At 36.2% G+C, this 19,203-nt stretch overlaps 1 protein-coding gene and 1 pseudogene across 1 annotated transcript; one reads left to right on the forward strand and one right to left on the reverse strand.

The window, feature by feature from the left end:
* The first annotated feature begins 1,799 nt into the window (after positions 1 to 1,799).
* Positions 1,800 to 9,938, forward strand: LOC105058614 (proteasome subunit alpha type-6). Its single transcript, XM_010941593.4, has 9 exons — positions 1,800 to 1,990; positions 2,168 to 2,262; positions 2,349 to 2,430; positions 3,483 to 3,579; positions 5,135 to 5,193; positions 5,437 to 5,519; positions 6,965 to 7,060; positions 7,608 to 7,667; positions 9,651 to 9,938. Exons 1-9 carry the CDS (start codon positions 1,915 to 1,917, stop codon positions 9,741 to 9,743), a joined length of 741 nt encoding a protein of 246 aa, XP_010939895.1. The 5' UTR covers positions 1,800 to 1,914; the 3' UTR covers positions 9,744 to 9,938.
* Positions 9,939 to 10,595: 657 nt separating this feature from the next.
* On the reverse strand, positions 10,596 to 17,272 carry LOC105058833 (protein STRICTOSIDINE SYNTHASE-LIKE 4-like; annotated as a pseudogene).
* Positions 17,273 to 19,203: the final 1,931 nt, after the last annotated feature.

Below are 19,203 nucleotides of genomic sequence, written 5' to 3' on the forward strand. Positions count from 1 at the left end.
TACGGAAACACAGAGACCAAATCTATGCACAAAAGGTGGAAATTTCTAGTGGGCAGCCCAGGAGTAATTGATGAATAAATTGAGCATATGTTATGAAACTGATTTTAGTCTTTGCGATTTAAATTAATAAAGAAAGAGCTAGCCAGAACTAGTAAGCTCCAAATTTTGCGTTAAATAACATAGTTGCCCAGAAGAACCTTAGAAGGAAGAGTTGGCAGAAGTTATTAAAAACTGCAAATTTAGCAGTCAGATCATGAAGCATGTAACTGAAACTGCAAACAAGATCAATGTAACGGCAGAACTAGCAACTGTTCTTCGGACTTCATGCCATATTTAAGGGAGTTGTTCTGTGTTCGTGCGTGAGTAATCAGATCATGAACCATGTAACTGAAATTGTGAACAAGATCAATGGAACAGAGAACTAGCAATTATTGTTTGGACCTCAAGCCACAGTTGAGAGGAATACATGTCTGCATTAAGCCATGCCTCTTATTACATATGTAGTCATCAATGTCCTCTGCAGATGTACAACCTTTGATTCATGAATGAAACATCTTGTATTATAGTCGTACATATGCATAAACATTGGGGAAAGAAGAGCGAGAAAACAAAGAGCTGTGTGTTTGAACTGGAGATGAATGGGTATTGCAGTGAAGGGAAAGACCAAAACATTGATGCACCTTTCTGTTCTGCTTATTTCCAGGAAGAAGATAGAAGCGGAACATCTCTCTCTGATCACAGTCATACACTGATACATGAATATGTACGTGGCATGCATATACCTACTCTATTGATACGTGGACTTTTACTATGGTGCTTTCTGATTGGGTGTAGGTAGTATAGATGTTTGGCTCTATGCTCCAAAGCTAAAATATCAACGCCAAATCTTTCACACTACAGAATCCATGAACTTTATAGAAAAAAATATAAAGAAACTGATTGCACCTCAGATTATGCTTATCTTTGTTTTGGGGTAGAATCATATATAACTAACCTCAAAAGATGTTTTGCATGAAACGATGGATTCAGACACAGCACAGGCTCGAATTTGTAATTGTCCAACCTTTTTTGGATGGCAGCAATTGTACCATCCAAAATAAAAGGAATCTATCATAATATTGATGCCGGCTTTCTACCAAGCAAGCCCATAAAGTCTTTGGCCTCTGGATTTATTGAAGTTCCTTGCAGTGGAGGAAGCCCATCCCCTTGTGCAGTTCATCAATCTATATAAATCAACAAATACAAAAATAATGATTAACACTTATGAAATGTTTGGTCTCGGGGAGTTTGGCTTTGAAATGGAAATGAAAATGGAAATGAGTAGCTCCTACTCAAGTGATTTGGTGTAAAGACTAAAGAGTCCCTTTTTCATTTCCATTCCAGAGGATAATGAGAATATTTCAATCTTTCAAAATCTAATTTTCTTTATTCTTTGAGTATTCAAATCTCATTTTACTAGATTTACTTAAATTTTTTTTTTTTAATTTTGATTTTGATTAGTCATGAACTAAATGTATTGGAGAATATGAATATTTCTGTTTCATTCCTATCCATTTTAATTTTGATTCAGACTTCAATGCCGGTCTTGATTGTGAGCCAAATGCATCTTAAATGGACTAAAAGGAGGAATAAATATACGCTGGGAAGCAAGTGCCTTAAAAAAAATGTGTTATTAACACAAGTCATGTTAGTACCCTCGTTTTTCAGAGCCTATGCGTAATATAATTTGATAGAGGGGTTTATATATAAAAATATCTCCTGTTTCTACTGCTACTCCACGTAGGCCGAGCCAGCGTTTCTGGCGGCGCGAACTTTCTCGTTTCAGCCCTATCCAGATCTCTCCACGTATAAACCCTCCAACCCATTCTCCGGGGGGGGACCCAAACTTTCGACCGAGCAAACCAACGAAGCGCCATGAGTCGCGGCACCGGAGCCGGTTATGATCGGCACATCACCATCTTCTCCCCCGAGGGCCGGCTCTACCAAGTCGGTAAGCCCTAGGGTTTTCGATTGCTTTCCATCTCCGATCACATCTCATTCAGATCCCTCTAGTTCACAACTGGACCAGTGGTGGATCATTCTAGGTTTTGATTTCCGTTCTTGTTTCCATAGGAAAAATAGATTGGGTTTTTGAACATCACGTATTTGTTTCCGGTGATTGAAACAGAATATGCGTTTAAAGCCGTGAAGGCTACTGGGATCACGTCGATCGGAGTCCGAGGGAAGGACTCCGTGTGCGTCGTCACTCAGAAGAAGGTCCCGGTGCGTAATTTCTTTGCCTGATTCTCATAATCTTGGTTGCTATCGTTCCGTTTCGTTTGGGATTGGTCATGGAAAACCGAATGTAGGACAAGCTATTGGATCAGACGAGCGTCACGCATCTCTTTCCGATCACTAAGTACCTCGGACTGTTAGCAACTGGGATGACAGGTAGTGAATCATGGTGTTGATTTCTGATATTTGGTAGTGTTTGTGTTTGTTGGTATTCTGAGTTACTCGTAAATACTGATTAGAAAGACATTAAACTGCTATACTCGCAAACCATAGATTTGAAATAATAATCGCACCTCTGCATTGATATTGTCCTATCCTTTTTTGTTAAAATTTTTCATTGCACCGAGATTCTAGCATCTTTTTATTATTTTTTTCCTTGACATTGTCATCAATGAAAACTCTGCACCTCGGTGTGTAGATGGTACACTGACCCAGTGGCGAACCAGCTTCTTGACATGCCATTGTCTCACCCTCATCTTTTAAAGGAAGAATGTACAGACCACAATTATAATGCCCAAAATAAAACTACGTAGAAAAAGGGAAGTAAGAGGAAGGAAAACCTTAAAAGTATGACCCCATTGAAAGATATGCAATTGGAAGGAAGGTGGTTAGATGCTTATTTGCCTCCTTGACTTAGCAAATGAGTATGATTGTGATGTAAGTCTAAAAGAATGCACAAGGGTAAATGCATTGGAGATTAATGAAATACTAGTTCTGTTCTTCAAATAAAATTGCAGTTGGGTTTTATTAAACTAGCTTATTTGATTAGATATTGAAAATGAGAAAATGCTAAACAATTGCAGGAGAATTGCTTGCACCAATTCATCTATGTAAATAAAGGTGGTATTACAAGATTGTACTCACTCTCGTGGAATTCAACTTATAACTTATAAGCCACTTTAGATAATTATGGAAGACGGTGATGGAGATGTATTAAAGACATGATATTATTATCTTAGCAAGATGAGTTCCTACATTCCAACGTTAAAAAATAAATCCATGTGGTGATGTCTATTGACTCAAATCAACTCTTTATGATCTTCAGCATGGGTTGTTTATATCTTTCTGTTCATTTCAGTTTGTGTGGCAGTTGATGGAAAGTTATGTCATGGTGATGTATGTTAAGAATATTCTCACATTCTTAGTGGCTTTATGGATAGGCTTTTCTAATTAGCAGTGCTAATATCTGAATTTTTTGACTATTCTAGCTGATGCAAGGTCTTTAGTCCATCAAGCCAGGAATGAAGCAGCTGAGTTTCATTTCAAATGGGGATATGAGATGCCTGTGGATGTATTAGCCAAGTGGTATTATTTTGGTGCATAATATCATTATATTTCTGATGGCAACTGTCGATCAAATTAGAATAACATGACCTTTTTCTTTTAGCTTCTTTTAGCAATATAAATTCAACTTCTATAAAAGTGATTCATGTGCACTATATTCTTTGGAAAACAATGTGTTCTGGCTTCCAGTGACTTTTTGCAAAGTTATATATTAGATGTGTAAGAGTTTTCTCTATTTCTTGTGCATGCTTTGGCAGCAACGTTTTATGCTACTTATTTGTGTTTTATCTAGGAACACCTTTCTCGTGAAAATGGTGCAGTTATCTGCCAATCTTTGAAGCACATATATTCCATAAGTGTTACTGAGTTCTTCAATGTTAGTATCGGCATACATAACGGATAAAGTCTGAGAATTAATTTCTGTTGAAATATGTGTATATAAGAATCTTGATGTACTTATCCAGAACAATCTGGAGTCAATTGACATAAATGTTGATATATGAAAATGTTTGCTAAGGTCTGAGTTATGATGCTTTTAGAAAAAGCTATGGAAAATGGAGATCCGAGTGTATCAAGCTATCTATTTTTCTTCACAAAATCCTGAGGGGTTAAGAAACATGGGCTAGAGAGGATTAATCCTTAACTCTTATATAGTGTTCAGAGAGATTATCAAAGTGACTTAAGACAAAGTTAATCTTCCATGAGATAGTTCAGGTGAGTTGTCAGGTCCTCCTCTATCGAATATTCTTCCTTGGAGGTGGTGAGGAGTGAATGATGATGTGATCTTTAATATCATCATGTGTATCACTTGCTGTTATTTTTACTCAAGTTATTCATCTTTAGCATCATTCAATGTTTTTCAGTTAAGTCAATTGCTGCTTAGTTCTGACCTGGGTCTTGTCTAAAAAAGTAGGAAGGTTTGTTTGTTCATAAGCATTATAATATCGATTTCTGCGTGTGGAGGCTCTTGGATTGTGCATTGTGAAGGAAAATTCTTAATTTGCATATATAAGTGAGCCTTTTGTCATAGTAAACCCAAATTTTTCCATGCCTGACTCGCTGTAGAAGTACTAAGCCTTCCATTCATCTTTTTTAAGGTCACTATGAGAATCTACGAGTCCCTTTTGTTTGAGATAATGTTTAATGCAATTTCCTACTTCATCCTTTTCTTTGTAAAAGATGTCATGGATAATAATCTGGTACCAAAGTATGCAAATTTGGTTATCATTTCTTATTTTGGATTGAATATATGCCACCAAATGCGACCTTTATCCCATGCATGGTTTCTTAAAAATAATAACTTTGATTTGTAACTTTTGTACCTATGTTAAACCTATAGAATCTGAGTAAGCTGCTGAAGAATGAAGCTTGAGCTATGTTTTTACACAGTTTGCAAACATCCAGATGTTGGATTTTATGTCATGTCAGTTTCTACTAAGAGTATCTAGCTATTAAGAATAAAAAGAATGATCCTGCCCTCCCTATTTCCATATCTATGGAAGTTTACATGCTTTTTTGTTTTTCTTAAGACAATTATCAATAGCCTTGTATCTTATATACTGCAATATATGTACAGGATAGCTGACAAATCTCAAATATATACCCAGCATGCCTATATGAGGCCTCTTGGATTAGGTCAGTTTCTGAAATATCATTTCTAAGCCTGTAAAGATTCAATGGATTCAATGAAACATGATTTGTTCATCTGAACTATGATGTTTACTATATCATTTCTGTACAATGCATTCATGCCTGCATGATCTGTACATTTCTGTAATCTATTCACATTACTATACTCTCTTGCTCTTTACCTTCTTCTTCTCTTCTCTTCTCCTCCTTTCTCATTTTCTGTTTACCACTTCCCTTTGGATTATGAAGTTGCTATGATCTTGGGTATTGATGAAGAGAAAGGACCTCAACTCTTAAAATGTGACCCAGCTGGACATTTCTTTGGACACAAGGTATGTTAAGCTTTGTGAACTGCATCTTTGCCTTTATGTCTTCATGCCAGATATGTTTGTTAGGGGATGACTGCAACATTTTTATGATAAAAGATTGAAAAATGATTATTGGAATAGGGGGCATGGATGCGATTTGAATGAATGGAGAGGGTGTTATTCAGAAATTGAACCCTATCACCATTGATTAGGCTTATTGGCCGATGGTCATGAAGATGAGTTGCAGCTTTGGTTATTATTCATGTTGTTCCATCATTAGCTGACTTGTATCAGAGGCAGAGATTCAGCTATATCTTTTGAAACTTTTATCTGATTTATATCATGGTTATGCCTTGATCATGAGGGTGAGCCATAGCGCATCTGTAAGGTTGCTCCATTGTAACCTGGAGGTCATGGGTTTGAAACATGAAAATAGCTCTCTGCATATAGGGATAACACTATATACATCTAACCCTCCCCAGAGCCTGCAATAGCAGAAGCTGTGTGAACCGCGTCACCCTTTTAGTTATTCCCCGTTCATGTCATCTTCTGGCATATGCATAGTACAGAAAATTTTGAGAGTTTATGGCTCCTTTCTGAACTATCTGGTAACTGAACTAAGTTACCTGATTGGTGTAGAGTATTTATTAAAACATGTATGAGTGCACAGCCCATTACCTAGTTTTCAGGAGAAATTGAGTATTCTTTCTAATGAATTTTTTGGATGCATGTTGACAATGGTTTTAGACATTCTTCTGATCTTATACTCTGCCAGTGTAGTCATAAGCATGTGAAGATGAAGGCAAAACTTGATATGCTATCATCAGGGTATGAGTTAACAGACGGTAACGTTTGCTTAATGATAACTGCTTTGCTTTGTGGGATATTGAAGGGACGGTAATGTTTGCTTAATGATAACTGCTTTGCTTTGTGGGATATTGAAGGACCTGCTGATGATTTTCGTGTATCTGGTGCTAAGTAGGCCTGTCAGGCCTAATGAGCTCTAGTCATAGAGCGAGTATAGAGCAGCTGTGCCGGAACTGAAATTATCAGTACCCTTATCTCTAGATATAATTTAATTGCTGCCTCTCAAATGCTATTACACTTGTTTTAGATTATCTGTAAAATTCATGCTTCATCTGGTTAGCGATAAGCTCTGACTTCTTTAGATGTCATTTATTTTATCAGAGGAAATGCTGACGATTTCTTCTTCATTTGTTAATTTATCTATTCAAGTAATACGCTATGTTGCTAACTGGCTTTCCATGATCCTTCATATTCATACAAGCATTTAACTAGTACTTTTGTAGAATGATGTCTGCTTATGTTTGTTTTTAGGCGAGTTATTTTTATTGTGAATGCAGGTGCTTGATTCGTGTCCTCTTAGTCTTCTGTAGTTAACCTTTTCTTTCAGATTTGAGCTTCAGTTTTTATTACAACTGTCACACTTTCCTATAATATTGTTTCAGGCAACGAGTGCTGGCGTGAAAGAGCAAGAAGCAATCAACTTCTTGGAGAAGAAAATGAAGAATGATCCTAAATTCTCGTATGGGGAAACTGTGCAGGTAAATAAATTTGCATGTATTTAACATTTGATGCATGTGGTAGATCTAGATTCAGATTAACTATCAGTTTGACAAACTTTCCTGCTGAGGGACAAATATGACTTTCCAAGTGACATGTCCTTTTTCTGATTTTGTGGATCCTTACTCTGCTTGAATCCTAGAAGTAATAAACCATGGGTTCATTTTCATGTCTATATGGAACTACCATTGACTCTGTTCCATCAGCACATGGAAAAATGCAATTTTTCAGCTGTTATGATTTTTTGAAATTTCCTTGTGAAGTTGAATTATGCAGTAATATCATCACTTTTTCTTGGGAGATGGTTCACATTGCTATGATTTCTCCCTTAACTTACTACATCATTGTATAGAGTTTTTATTTTTTTAATCTCATTTGTGATTCCTTTTTCTAATTATTCTTTTGTATATTCATATATTATTAATCAATGCAAAGAATTCTGACTGTAAAACACCTATCTCTGTACATCTGAATTGATAATTGTAGTTTTGTCTGGTTTCATGTTTTCTTGCCTTTTGATTATTGTAGACTGCAATATCTGCTCTGCAATCAGTTATCCAGGAGGATTTCAAGGCCACTGAGATTGAGGTAATGTTTCTTCAAGGATCATGACTTCTCGTTAGACCAAAATTTTAGCATGTATAAGGTTTGAGAATGTCTAGGCACAGTTGAGCCTGACTAGGATTGCAAACAGGTTGGCTTTACCTGAGATTCAACATGTATCTCATTCCAACCCATATGAACATTTTGGGTTGGTTTGGCTCTGAACTGTTTGGAACATCCATGTTGTGGCCCAATCTAACCCAACCGAATTATATATAAAACCAATAGCATTTTTCTCCAAAATAAGAATAGCAAATTTAGCTGCAAGAAACTCAATACTTTATCATATATGCCAAATTCTTTCATGAAGAGACGTTGTAGCGGACGATAGGTATGCCCAGGCTGGTCAGATTTGACATTAGAAAATAATTAACTTGAATGGTGTGGTTGGATACCCACCCATCTCATCCAGTGCATCTCTTGCATGTGAGAATTGTTCAGAACTTGCAAATGTATATACTATCAAGATATCTTGCTCCAACTAAATGGGTGATTTTTGGTATCCTGAAATTCTCTACATTGCAGGGTTGTGTCATCCACCCCATCCTTTAACCCTTCTCTTGCTGTTTTGGCCATAAGGAGATATTTCATGGATAACATTCTCAAACATCCGTATTGCAAATTTGTCTTAATTTATAAGCATTACAGAAGTCCAATTGCACAGCTAAATAAATCTTTTTTTGGGAGATTGAACTCCTTGGGCTGTGGATTAGCAGACTTTGGGATCTTAAATTTTTGTACCATTTGCTAGAACTCTACAATAGGGATGGCAAAAGAATTTCTGTTTCAGATCTTGGTCAGACAGCATCCTATGATTATGGCCGTTTGTCTAACATGCATTTGACCCAAATAGAGAATTTGGACGAGATGGAGTATTCGAAACTGAACACACTTCAATTTGGTCAACCTGGACCTGGCCCAGCTGGACCAATCCGAGTAGTGATTGGCTGGAGATGGTGCTATGCATTGTTAGGGTTTGGGGAGAGTCAAATGGAGCACCAAAGTTGCAGTGGAAGGGTTAATGTGCTCATAAGATTAGGGTTGGAGAAAGAAGTGGGCAAGTGACTAGTCATTTGAGGGAGTAATAGAGTGGAATATTGGAGGGGGCAGTGGGCCAGTGGGATTCGGGTTAGGGTTGGAGAGCGAGAGAGAGGGTCACGTGGTGGTGGTTGGTCATCAAGAGGAATGTTATTCATTGATGGGCCAGTGAGATAGGCCAATTGATAGAGAGATTGTGAATAGGAAAAACCTCTAACCTGGACCTGGATCCGGACCCAGTATTAAATTGGACAAAGATTTTTGCCCGGACCTGGTTTCTGAATGAGGGATATCTTGTCTAGGCAATTTTTTCTGGCTTGGACCATGATGGTCAGTCAGGCTGGACAAATTGTCGCCCCCTACTCTTTGTTATTTTGTCTTTTACCTTATAAGTTTTTTATTTATAACCAGTTCTTCTAACACCGAACTCTTCTCTCAAAACCAGTGTTCTAACGGTCAGTTTTATTTTTTTTAACAAAAATTAATGCTTCACCTTGTAATTCGTCCCTAAAAAGAACAAATATAAAGATATAGGGTACAATTTTGATTTAGACCAACCATACTTGACCCGGTATTCCTATTGGATTTGAAAGATAAAATTGTCGACCTGATCTGACCAAACCCAATTGGTATGTTGGCTGGGATAGATCTAGATTTGGGACCCCAATATGAATGGGGTGGATCTGAGACAAGCAAATACTTTACCCAACCTGACTAAATGGAATTTTTACAGCCCTACTGTTTCCATACCATTACCAATGTGGTTAACCCATGCAAGAATCTCCCTTTTTCCCCTACCATCCCTTAAATTGTTCCTTGCCAAGCATTTATATTTGGCCATGGTATGTATAGAATTTAATCTCTATATTTGACTACCATTTATTCAATGTGCTTGCGATGCATCCTAATCATGAGATGATGATTTTCTAGGTTGGGGTTGTGAGGACAAAAGATCCAGTTTTTAGAGTGCTATCAACAGAGGAGATTGATGAGCACCTGACAGCAATCAGTGAACGTGATTGAGAGGAGTCGCTCAATCTGCTTTCTGTAGACCCAGAGGACTTAATTCTTTAGCCTTGGGTCACAGCTGTTTAGTTATTGGATGGGGATTACTGCAGTTCACTTGATCCATTCCTTTATCATTTTAGTGTAAACTTGAATTGCATGCTTGCGAGCTGCCCATATTAGATTCAAATCAAGGAATTCTATTCTTGAGTATTTTGGTATGGCTTTTAACTCTACATAACATTGATGTTGTCATTTCACACGTCTTCCTGCAAACGTGGGTTAGTAAGTCAAAATGCGTTTTCTGGCACATTGCTATGTTCCTGAAACTTGTGATGCATCCCCCATTCTCGATTCTTATGTCCCTGGTTTGGTGAAGTACTGCATAGAATTATCAAATACTCCAGTAAAGTTGTATTAGTAGCTCATTTAAGCTTCAAGGACTGAAACTATGTCCAGTGGAAGCAATTTACGTAGCTCGTTAAGGGAACTTTCAAGGTTGATTTTGTGGATTGGATTCTTTTCTGAATTTAGAAAGACTTATTCTTCTTAAGGTTGGCTATTTCAGATTCATTTGATTATCTTAGATATACCTGTGCAAGAGTCTATTGCTAAATACCTAACAAGAATTGTTACCAAAAAAAAAAAACATGAACGAAAGTAGATGAACCAGAGTTGTGCATCTGAGGTTTATTAACTGTTGATGCACGGTAATGAGACTGCAAGGAAAAATCCGTAGGGTATTTAGAAGGCTAGCAATATTGCAAGGATAACTACATGTTAGTAGATTTTGGTTACCAGGTAAGGAAGAAGATCCGAGCATTAGAGATGAGCTAGAGAAGTGTTGTAGCACCAATCAGGGCAAGATCGTGGAAAATTGACATGAGAATGACCTCATGCTGCAAAGGATTGAAGAATATTATATGATAGCTATCCTGTGGCATGTATGTCCCTTTTACTGATTCAGAAGTTTGATATGTCAAGAAGAAATCAAATATTTTCATTTAACTTCAAACTATAAACTCTATCATTTCAAAGCCAGCTTTCCTATGAAGTTTGTTTGCAGGCTGCCTAAGTAGAGATGACTCTCGAATTCCATTGCAGAGGTGACAAGGGACATCACTGTACCGTCAGAATCATCCAGCACTCGTGTGATCTTGCCATTGGAAGCTACATTCACAACCATTGCCCCCCTTGTGTGTTTGATAATTTCAACTAGTTTTGGAAATGTTGCAAGCACTCGTTTTGCCGTGCTGGAGGGATGAATCAAATCAAGCCACTTCGACCTAAGCTGAAAGGAATACACCAAAACCTTAGATTTGGTGAATACAACCACCTTATGGGACTATTGAAATCAAAGTAGGTTAGAAAAAGTAATGTTCTATAGACCTGTATAAGGGCAATCCAGAAAGATCCATCTGGTGCAAGATTAATGTTATCCGGTGCTCCTGGAAGGTTGTCAATAAAAACCTCTATTTTTCCTTCTTGCTCTCCCTTCAGCCAATACTTCAAACATCATAATCTAGCTTACAAAACAAGACATAACCACACCAATGATATAAAATAATTAATTTTAATAAATGAAGAACTAAAGCTTGCTTTTGATAAATCCTTGACATTCGGATCAAATCTAATCTTATATCTAATCAATTAGTACTTAATTGGGAAAACATCATAGATCATCAGGCTTCGCATATTATTACTGATAAGATTGTTGAGACATGGGGTTCTTTAGATGCATGATTACTCTTTATATGAGATATTTCCTGTGTGGAAGAGAGTTGCAAAGCGGAGAAAGGAAATTGGAGGAACGGATGAGTCTTTTTAGGTATGTTTTAGTGCTACTTTTATTTTCTTGACGGTCATTTTTAGGAAAAGTAATTCTTTGTGCACCACATATGGTGTAGCAAAATTAACGTGGAGTATACTGTCAAATCACATTATACCACATAGTGTAATTAATAATGGACGATCATTTAATATCATTCAATTTTTTTTTGTGAGATTTTTTTCTGATGAAAATATCTTTTCTCTTCATAGAATAAAAAAAAAATATATTATTATTTTTTTGATGTCTTATATGATTTTCTGTGAGTATATAAGATATCTTGAATAATATATATGATTTTCTGTATCTTTATGTGATATCTTGTTAGTTATTATGACTTTCTCATGTCTTATATGACTTTCGATGTCTTTATATGATATCTTGAATAATATATATGATTTTCTAATGCCTTATATAATTTTCTGCGAATATATATGACATCTTGAATAATATATATGACTTTCTGTGACTATATATGATATTCTAAACAATATATATGACTTCTTGTATCTTTATATGACATTCTGAATAATATATATGATTTTTTGATACTTTATATGATTTTTTATGAATATATATGACATCCTTAATGATATATATGATTTTTTGTGAATATATATGATATTCTGAACGATATATATGACTTTCTGTAAATATATATAATATTTTGAATAATATATATGACTTTCTATGTCTTTATATGATATTTTGAATAATATATATGATTTTTTGATGTTTTATATGACTTTCTGTGAATATATATGACATTGTGAACAATATAGATGACTTTTTGATGTATTATATGACTTCCTTTTAATATATATGACATTCTATATGACTTTTTATGAATATAATATAACATCCTGAATAATACATATAATTTTTATATGATACTCTATTAGTTATTATTATTTCTTGATGTCTTATATAACTTTTTGTTGGTTATAATAACTAACAGGATATCATATAAATACGTAGGAAGTCATATATATTGTTCAAAATGTCATATATATTCACAAGAAGTCATATATTATTCAGGATGTCATATATTTTGACAGAAAATCATATAAGACATTAGGAAGTTATATATATTGTTTAGGATGTCATATATATTCACAGAAAGTCATATATATTATTCAGGATGTCATATATATTCATAGGAAGTATAAAAAATATCAGAATGTCATATATATTCACAGGAAGTTATATATATGGTTTAGAATGTTATATATATATTCACAGGAAGTCATACAAGGTATAAAGAAGTAATAATACTGTTATTTCTTTATTCTACAGAGGGAAAGGGCATTTTCGTTAGAAGAAAATCTGACGAAAAGAATTGAACGATATTAAATATCTATTCCATTATTAATTATACTACATGATCTAATATGATTGGACGATGTGTTCTATGTCAATTTTGCTGCATCGCATGCAGTGTACAAAGAATTACTCTTTTAGAAAATATTTTTATGGAAGTTATCAGGTGAGAAGCGCTTTATCACATAATGCAGCGTTACTTTATTGCAAGTCACATGGATAAAAATATAAAATGAGAAATAATTTGAATTCATTTTTTGAATGCAAAGTTGGATCCAATGTACACAGCAAACCTAAATCAGATTTAGGTTTAATAAACATTTGAGAAATGGTTTGACTTCATCTTTTGAACTCATATTCAACCTATTTATTTGGTCAAAAATCAAGTCCCGTCTAGATTCATTTAAGTTTAGGTCAGTTTTGAATAATATATTTTCGTCTAAACTCTGGAGCAATGTTGAGTCACAGTCCAGTTGCCCCTGAAGGGGTTCTGGTCCATTTTGGTGCAACTTGGCTAAGTTTAGCACAAAGGTACTTGCATCCAACTTACTCATTGCTTATTAGCTTGTGTTTGGACCTAAATCGGGTTGTGTTTATAAGATTTAGCTGTGCCAACCTAGAAGGGTCAGAGATGGAAGTGGGAAAAGAATAAAACGCATGGACGGACTCGTGACTCTTGACATGGAGCAAGTTCACATGAGCGAAAGGCACTGGCTCTCTCCATCCTTAAAAGCCACTCCTTTGCTTATACTTGATTAAAAACAATGTGACGGAACTCTAATTTTTCATTAAAAAAAAAATAATTCCTTTCCCCCTATTTTAAAATCCATTTGGGATTTCAACAGATAAGCCAATTTTATATGTTTGGGTGGGGTTATCATTTTTGGTGTATCCAATGTTTTGGATATTAGACTTCCATTGCCATCCCTCGTGTTACTTCTTGGATCAAACAAAGATTCTAACCCAAGCGAGACAAGCCCACAAGGCTAGACCATCATATGAAAATTGAAGCGAATATACCCAAAAAAAGAAGGTTAATTAACTTACTTTCATGTCTCACAAACCACCAAGAAATCTTGGTCTGGTGACAGGGCAACGCCATTGGCAAAGCCTAGGTTGGCGAGCACCACCGAAGTTTTCTTGGTGAGAGGGTCGTACCGAAGGAGCCGGCCATGAGGCGTAGCTTCGAGGGTGTCGAGAAACGCATCATGAAGTCCGAATTTGGTACTTGCATCGCTGAAGCATACGCTCCCATTCGAAGCTTCAACAACATCATCCGCAAACCTACAAATTACAAGGACACAAAACTCATGTATCAATAGAACGATATTTACTAGGAAAGTTGGCAGGACCTTAGAACCAGACACAGTCTCTAGAGTTTAGGAGTTAATTAATTAAAAAAAAAAAAAAGGGTTCTTAGAGCCGTTCCCATGATGCCATGCTTGTGGATTGTCACCCCAAAAGTAAAAATTGGAGCTGCGATCCATAGCATTTTCTTTCAAAATTCTATTTTATAGATTCACTTAGCCACATATCAAATCAAACATATATTAGTACCAAAAAAATACTAAATAGCACCGTTTCATGTCATTGGATGCTGGTATGGCGTCCGTTAAATGATCTAACTCTGATTAATACAGTTTCTTTTTTTTTTTGGTGTATATTGCAGCGGTATCTGACTGCCACGAACAGCATAGGAATTGAGCAGGACTTGGAGCGGTGATGGAGCAATCGTTACCACCCTACCTGCCTAAATGACAAGATTTCGATGGAATGGTGCACGAGCAAGGTCCTCCTGTGGTACGTGCGGTATTGTAGGGTGCAGTATATTTTGTGAATGGCATGCATCACAGGGTGGATGGCCACACACGAGCACAGATAGTGGAATACATGTTGTGCATATTATTTGATGGCCATCTATCTTCTGATGGCGGCCATCCATGGGTGCACTGATGGTGGCCATCCATGGGTGCACTGCATCTTGCGATGCCACATGCACATCAAAGGGGATCTATGCTCACAATGCAACATTCATTCTCCCTCGGCCAAGGTTGTATTTTTGGCATGGAAGAAGGACTCATATTCTCTCGTATAAATTCATCATTGGATTATCCATTGGTCGGTTTAAGATCTGTGTAGATAAATGAATCATAGAGGCCGGAGTGTGTGATCCATTAATGATAGATTTGCTCGTAGAAAGGTGAATCCATCTTTCAAGAGAAAGATACAACCTTGATCCATTTCCCCACATTGTTTCATTCTACTAATGGAATATATAAGACGAGCTACAAAAAATAATAACAACCTTACCTTAGGATAACAAACAGCAGACATGGACAACAAAAAGCTGGAAGATACATGAACTATTTGCGCATTAAAGATTATGAAAAATTATTAGTTAGATCAGATCTACCAGTTCAATAGTGATCAATCTAAATGCAAAGAACAATACACGAGCATGAATGAAAAAGAAATAGGAGCAAAGTCGAACCACAAAAAGATGGGCTTGGTGGTGGACCTGGTGCAATGAATAATTTTACAAAAATCATAGAATATGTCTGCTGTCGGGACACATATAACTTTCTAGATTGAGTGTGACAACAGAGTAAATTAATCCAAAATAACTAAAATGAATTATTTTTATTTTTTAGTTGAGAATAATTTAGTTAAATAATTTTTAAATCCCTTCTATTTTGCTTCCTTTTATTCTTAATTCTCGACACACAGTCTTATTCAAGTAAACTAACAAAAAGTGTTAAGTCTTATTCTTAATTCTTTAATTTATCTGATGATTTCATGCTCTTGTTTTGGTAATAGTTTTTTTTTCTTGGGTGAGGTTAAAGCTTTCATGCATGAAGGACAATTTTTCTTTTTGAAAAACTTGGACTTATAGATGCTAGACTCTTCCCTCACGAAGCCTCTACTCCTGCTTCCATTGCGTTGAATGCTTTAAATCACTTCAATAACTGATCTCCTATGTAAATCTAAGAAAGTTACTGACTTTGAAAAGGTTCGGACAGCAATCAAACGAAGTAATGTTTGCCTTCTGTAATTTTTTTCTAATTCTGTAAACCTTCTCCACACCTGTAACTTTTTCAGAATTTATTAACCTTTTCAGGATCTGTAAATCTTTTAGAACTTGTAAACCTTCTAAATTACTTTCTTTTCAATAAAAGACTGGTGGCTATCCCTTAGCCTCCATTATCATTAAAAAAAAAAAAAAACCTTGGACTCATAGATGGAAATGGAACTTGTATATATTATGGCAATTCAATTAGGCTCTGGTTTTACCCAACAAAAAATATTCAAGTGGAGTCTCTAGTGCAAACTTGTGAATCCATTTTCAAAGCCAGTCGATACTCTAGCATCACACAAATTGAAACGTTTGCAGAAGAATGGGAAACAAAAACCTGATAGGAGTGCCGTCCACTTCGGAAGCAAGAGTGGTCACTCCATCCTCCCCAACCTTTAGTAGTCCCTGCAGCCAACCAGTTAAGGCGTTCATCTTAAGCTTTAGTAGAGGAAAGCCAACTTCTCTACCAGTACACAACCAAGTAAAATTTTCAACCAAAAATCTTATTTGGGCCGAGTCTTTCAGGGGCTTTTTGGTTTAGATCAAGTACGTTTTTAGGCTTCAAAAGATCGTATTGTTAATTAACAGATATCTAGTCAACAATCAACATTGCAAGCTTAATTAGAGCAAGTCGAAAGAATTTGGTTTGAAGACTTTCCTCTTAGTTTGTCTTAGCTTTAAAGCTCCAGTGTTTTAAATTAATCAATCAGTTGCAACAATATTATGAAGCATCAACTGGTAAGAATTGCAACAGCTGGGTGGAAGAATTTAACAGCCGTTTGATCCGCATGGCGAGGAATTCAAGATGGACGGAATTGTGTGATTACCTTATCGATCGGCGTCACAGACGAGGAGATCTCCGGTCATTGACACGGTCATCCCCAGCAGCGCCGGGCCTCCAAGCAGCTTCCAATCCTCCCACGAGCCGTTGGGATGCATCCTCTTGATCCAACCGTCCCTCGTAGCGGTGTACAGTGTACCCTCGCCATCCACACACACATCTTCTGGACCCTCCAATCTCCCTTCTCCCAGCCTATCCACTGTCTATTCCTCAAAAGAAAACATAAAGTAATAGATCATATAAAACGCAAAAAATAGCTAGAGAGAGAGAGAGAAAATCAAATAAATATAACATATTTTTTTTGAGAGGGAGAGAACCTTTAGGAGGTTGTTGGGGGTGATGCGTGAGGAAGGGAGGGGTAGAGGGAGAGGGGAGATGGGGGAGTTGAAGGCTACATGGAGGACGAGAGCTAGAAGAGAAGCTAGCACGGCGCCGGCTACAGAGACTCGCCCGGGGAGGGGGGGGGGCATATTATCTACCCGTGTGAAAGCTTAGAAAATAAGAGAGAGAGAGAGAGAGAGAGAGAGAGAGAGATTTGAGTGCCTGAGCCCGAGTGGGGCTTTGGTTAAAGACTCCCCTTATTCCTCCCTACTGCAGGATTTCTTTTTTTTTCTTAAAAAAAAAAAAAATTGATATGCAACAGAATAATTTCTTCACCAATGCGAAGAAAAACCAGGGTGTTTCATATCAGCCCCTCATTTTTCTTATAATCGTCATGTATCAACATAGGAGTTCTTATTGCTACTGGATTTGATGCAACCTCTTTCTTATTAGCATAAGTTTACCATCATCATACGATACACTCGCTACTATGGATGGTGGCTTTATTTATATAAGGTTTGGGAATGGATTTTGAATTTTGTGTTTAGTCTTTCTTGAAAGAAAGCAAGGAAGATGCATCCATATTATAATTATCTATAACTAAATATTTAAGAATGTGGAACTCAATATTTAGATCCAACATACCTGAAGCAATGAGGTGTTTAGTCCCTCACACAGATAAAATGAACCATGGAACATTGGAAAGTGATCATAGACTAGATTAGCCCCCAATGGAGTTTTACGCCCAACCTAAAAAAAAAAAAAGCATTATTTTGCCTCCTTCAATGTTGTTATCATATATCTGTGCAAAAATTTCCTATATCACTACAGCAATTAGCATATATTTTACCGTTCAACAACTTTATTATCCTACATCCTATGTACCACCATCCTCAATGATCATAGCCTGCCTTACCCTACTATACCTCCACTGTTGGGTTCATGTTACAACCTGTGATTGTGATTTCATGCCACCAACCATTATTGTGGTTGGTGTGGCCACAACGCCTTTTAAAAATAAAATAAAAAAAATAGAGACGTGGTGGTTTGAGAGACGAAATTTCTATGGTCCTAATTGCTTACGCGCGCCGATGAGGGTGACCGTGCCAAAGAGAGAATAGAGTGAAGAACAGGAAGAAGGAAAAAAATCTATCCCATCAGGTGATTGGATGGCTTGCTCATATTCTGATTTTGATAAAATTTTAATATATAATTTTAATATCAAAAATTATAAATTAAATAATTTTAATTTTTTTTAAAAAAATTTATTAATTATTTCAAACATTCATATTTAATAAGATTTATTTTTTATTTTTTTATTTATTATTGAAGTTCAAATATTTTTATTATAAAAATTAAGATTTAATCTTGATAATATATTTATATAGCCTTTAATTGATCTAAAAAAGACTGACTTATAATAATCTTATTATTCTAAATCGTGAAGAATTCGTATCAAAAAAATTTCATATTAAAATTGTAATGTCTCTTATTTTGTGGGTTATTGATTATTTTGTCTGTTAATTACTTGCATAATGGGATAGTCCCACGTCGGTTGTGGAACTAATAAATGACCGATATATAATGACTTAAGTAGTCTACTACTAACAACTTGGGCTTAAGTATTTTAGGGCACGTGGTTCAGATCTGAATAAGTTGTGGGATTAATAGATTGCTTGGGACGTTACAAAATGGTATCAGAGCCACTCTTGGAGATACTATCTATGGGGCCACGCTGGAACAGACTGTGCATTCCGATGATGTATCTTCGATCCGACGAGGAAAGATTGACCATCGAGGATGGTGACAGCAGTATGGTGGGCTTGCCTTCGGAATCTCACATAGATGTGTACTGAGGGGATACTGGGGCGAAGTAGGGACCTGATGAGAACATCAGGGATTTAAATAAGGGAGATTGTGATAGTCCCACATCAATTGTCATCAGAGATTTAAATGAGGGAGATTGTGATAGTCCCACATCAATTGTGGAACTAATAAATGATCAATATATAATGACTTAAGTAGCCTACTACTAACAATTTGGGCTTAAGCATTTTGCAGTTCAGGCTTGAATAAGTTGTGGAGTCAATAGACT

The sequence above is a fragment of the Elaeis guineensis genome, chromosome 15 (genome assembly GCF_000442705.2).
Source record: "Elaeis guineensis isolate ETL-2024a chromosome 15, EG11, whole genome shotgun sequence".
Lineage (NCBI taxonomy): Eukaryota > Viridiplantae > Streptophyta > Magnoliopsida > Arecales > Arecaceae > Elaeis > Elaeis guineensis.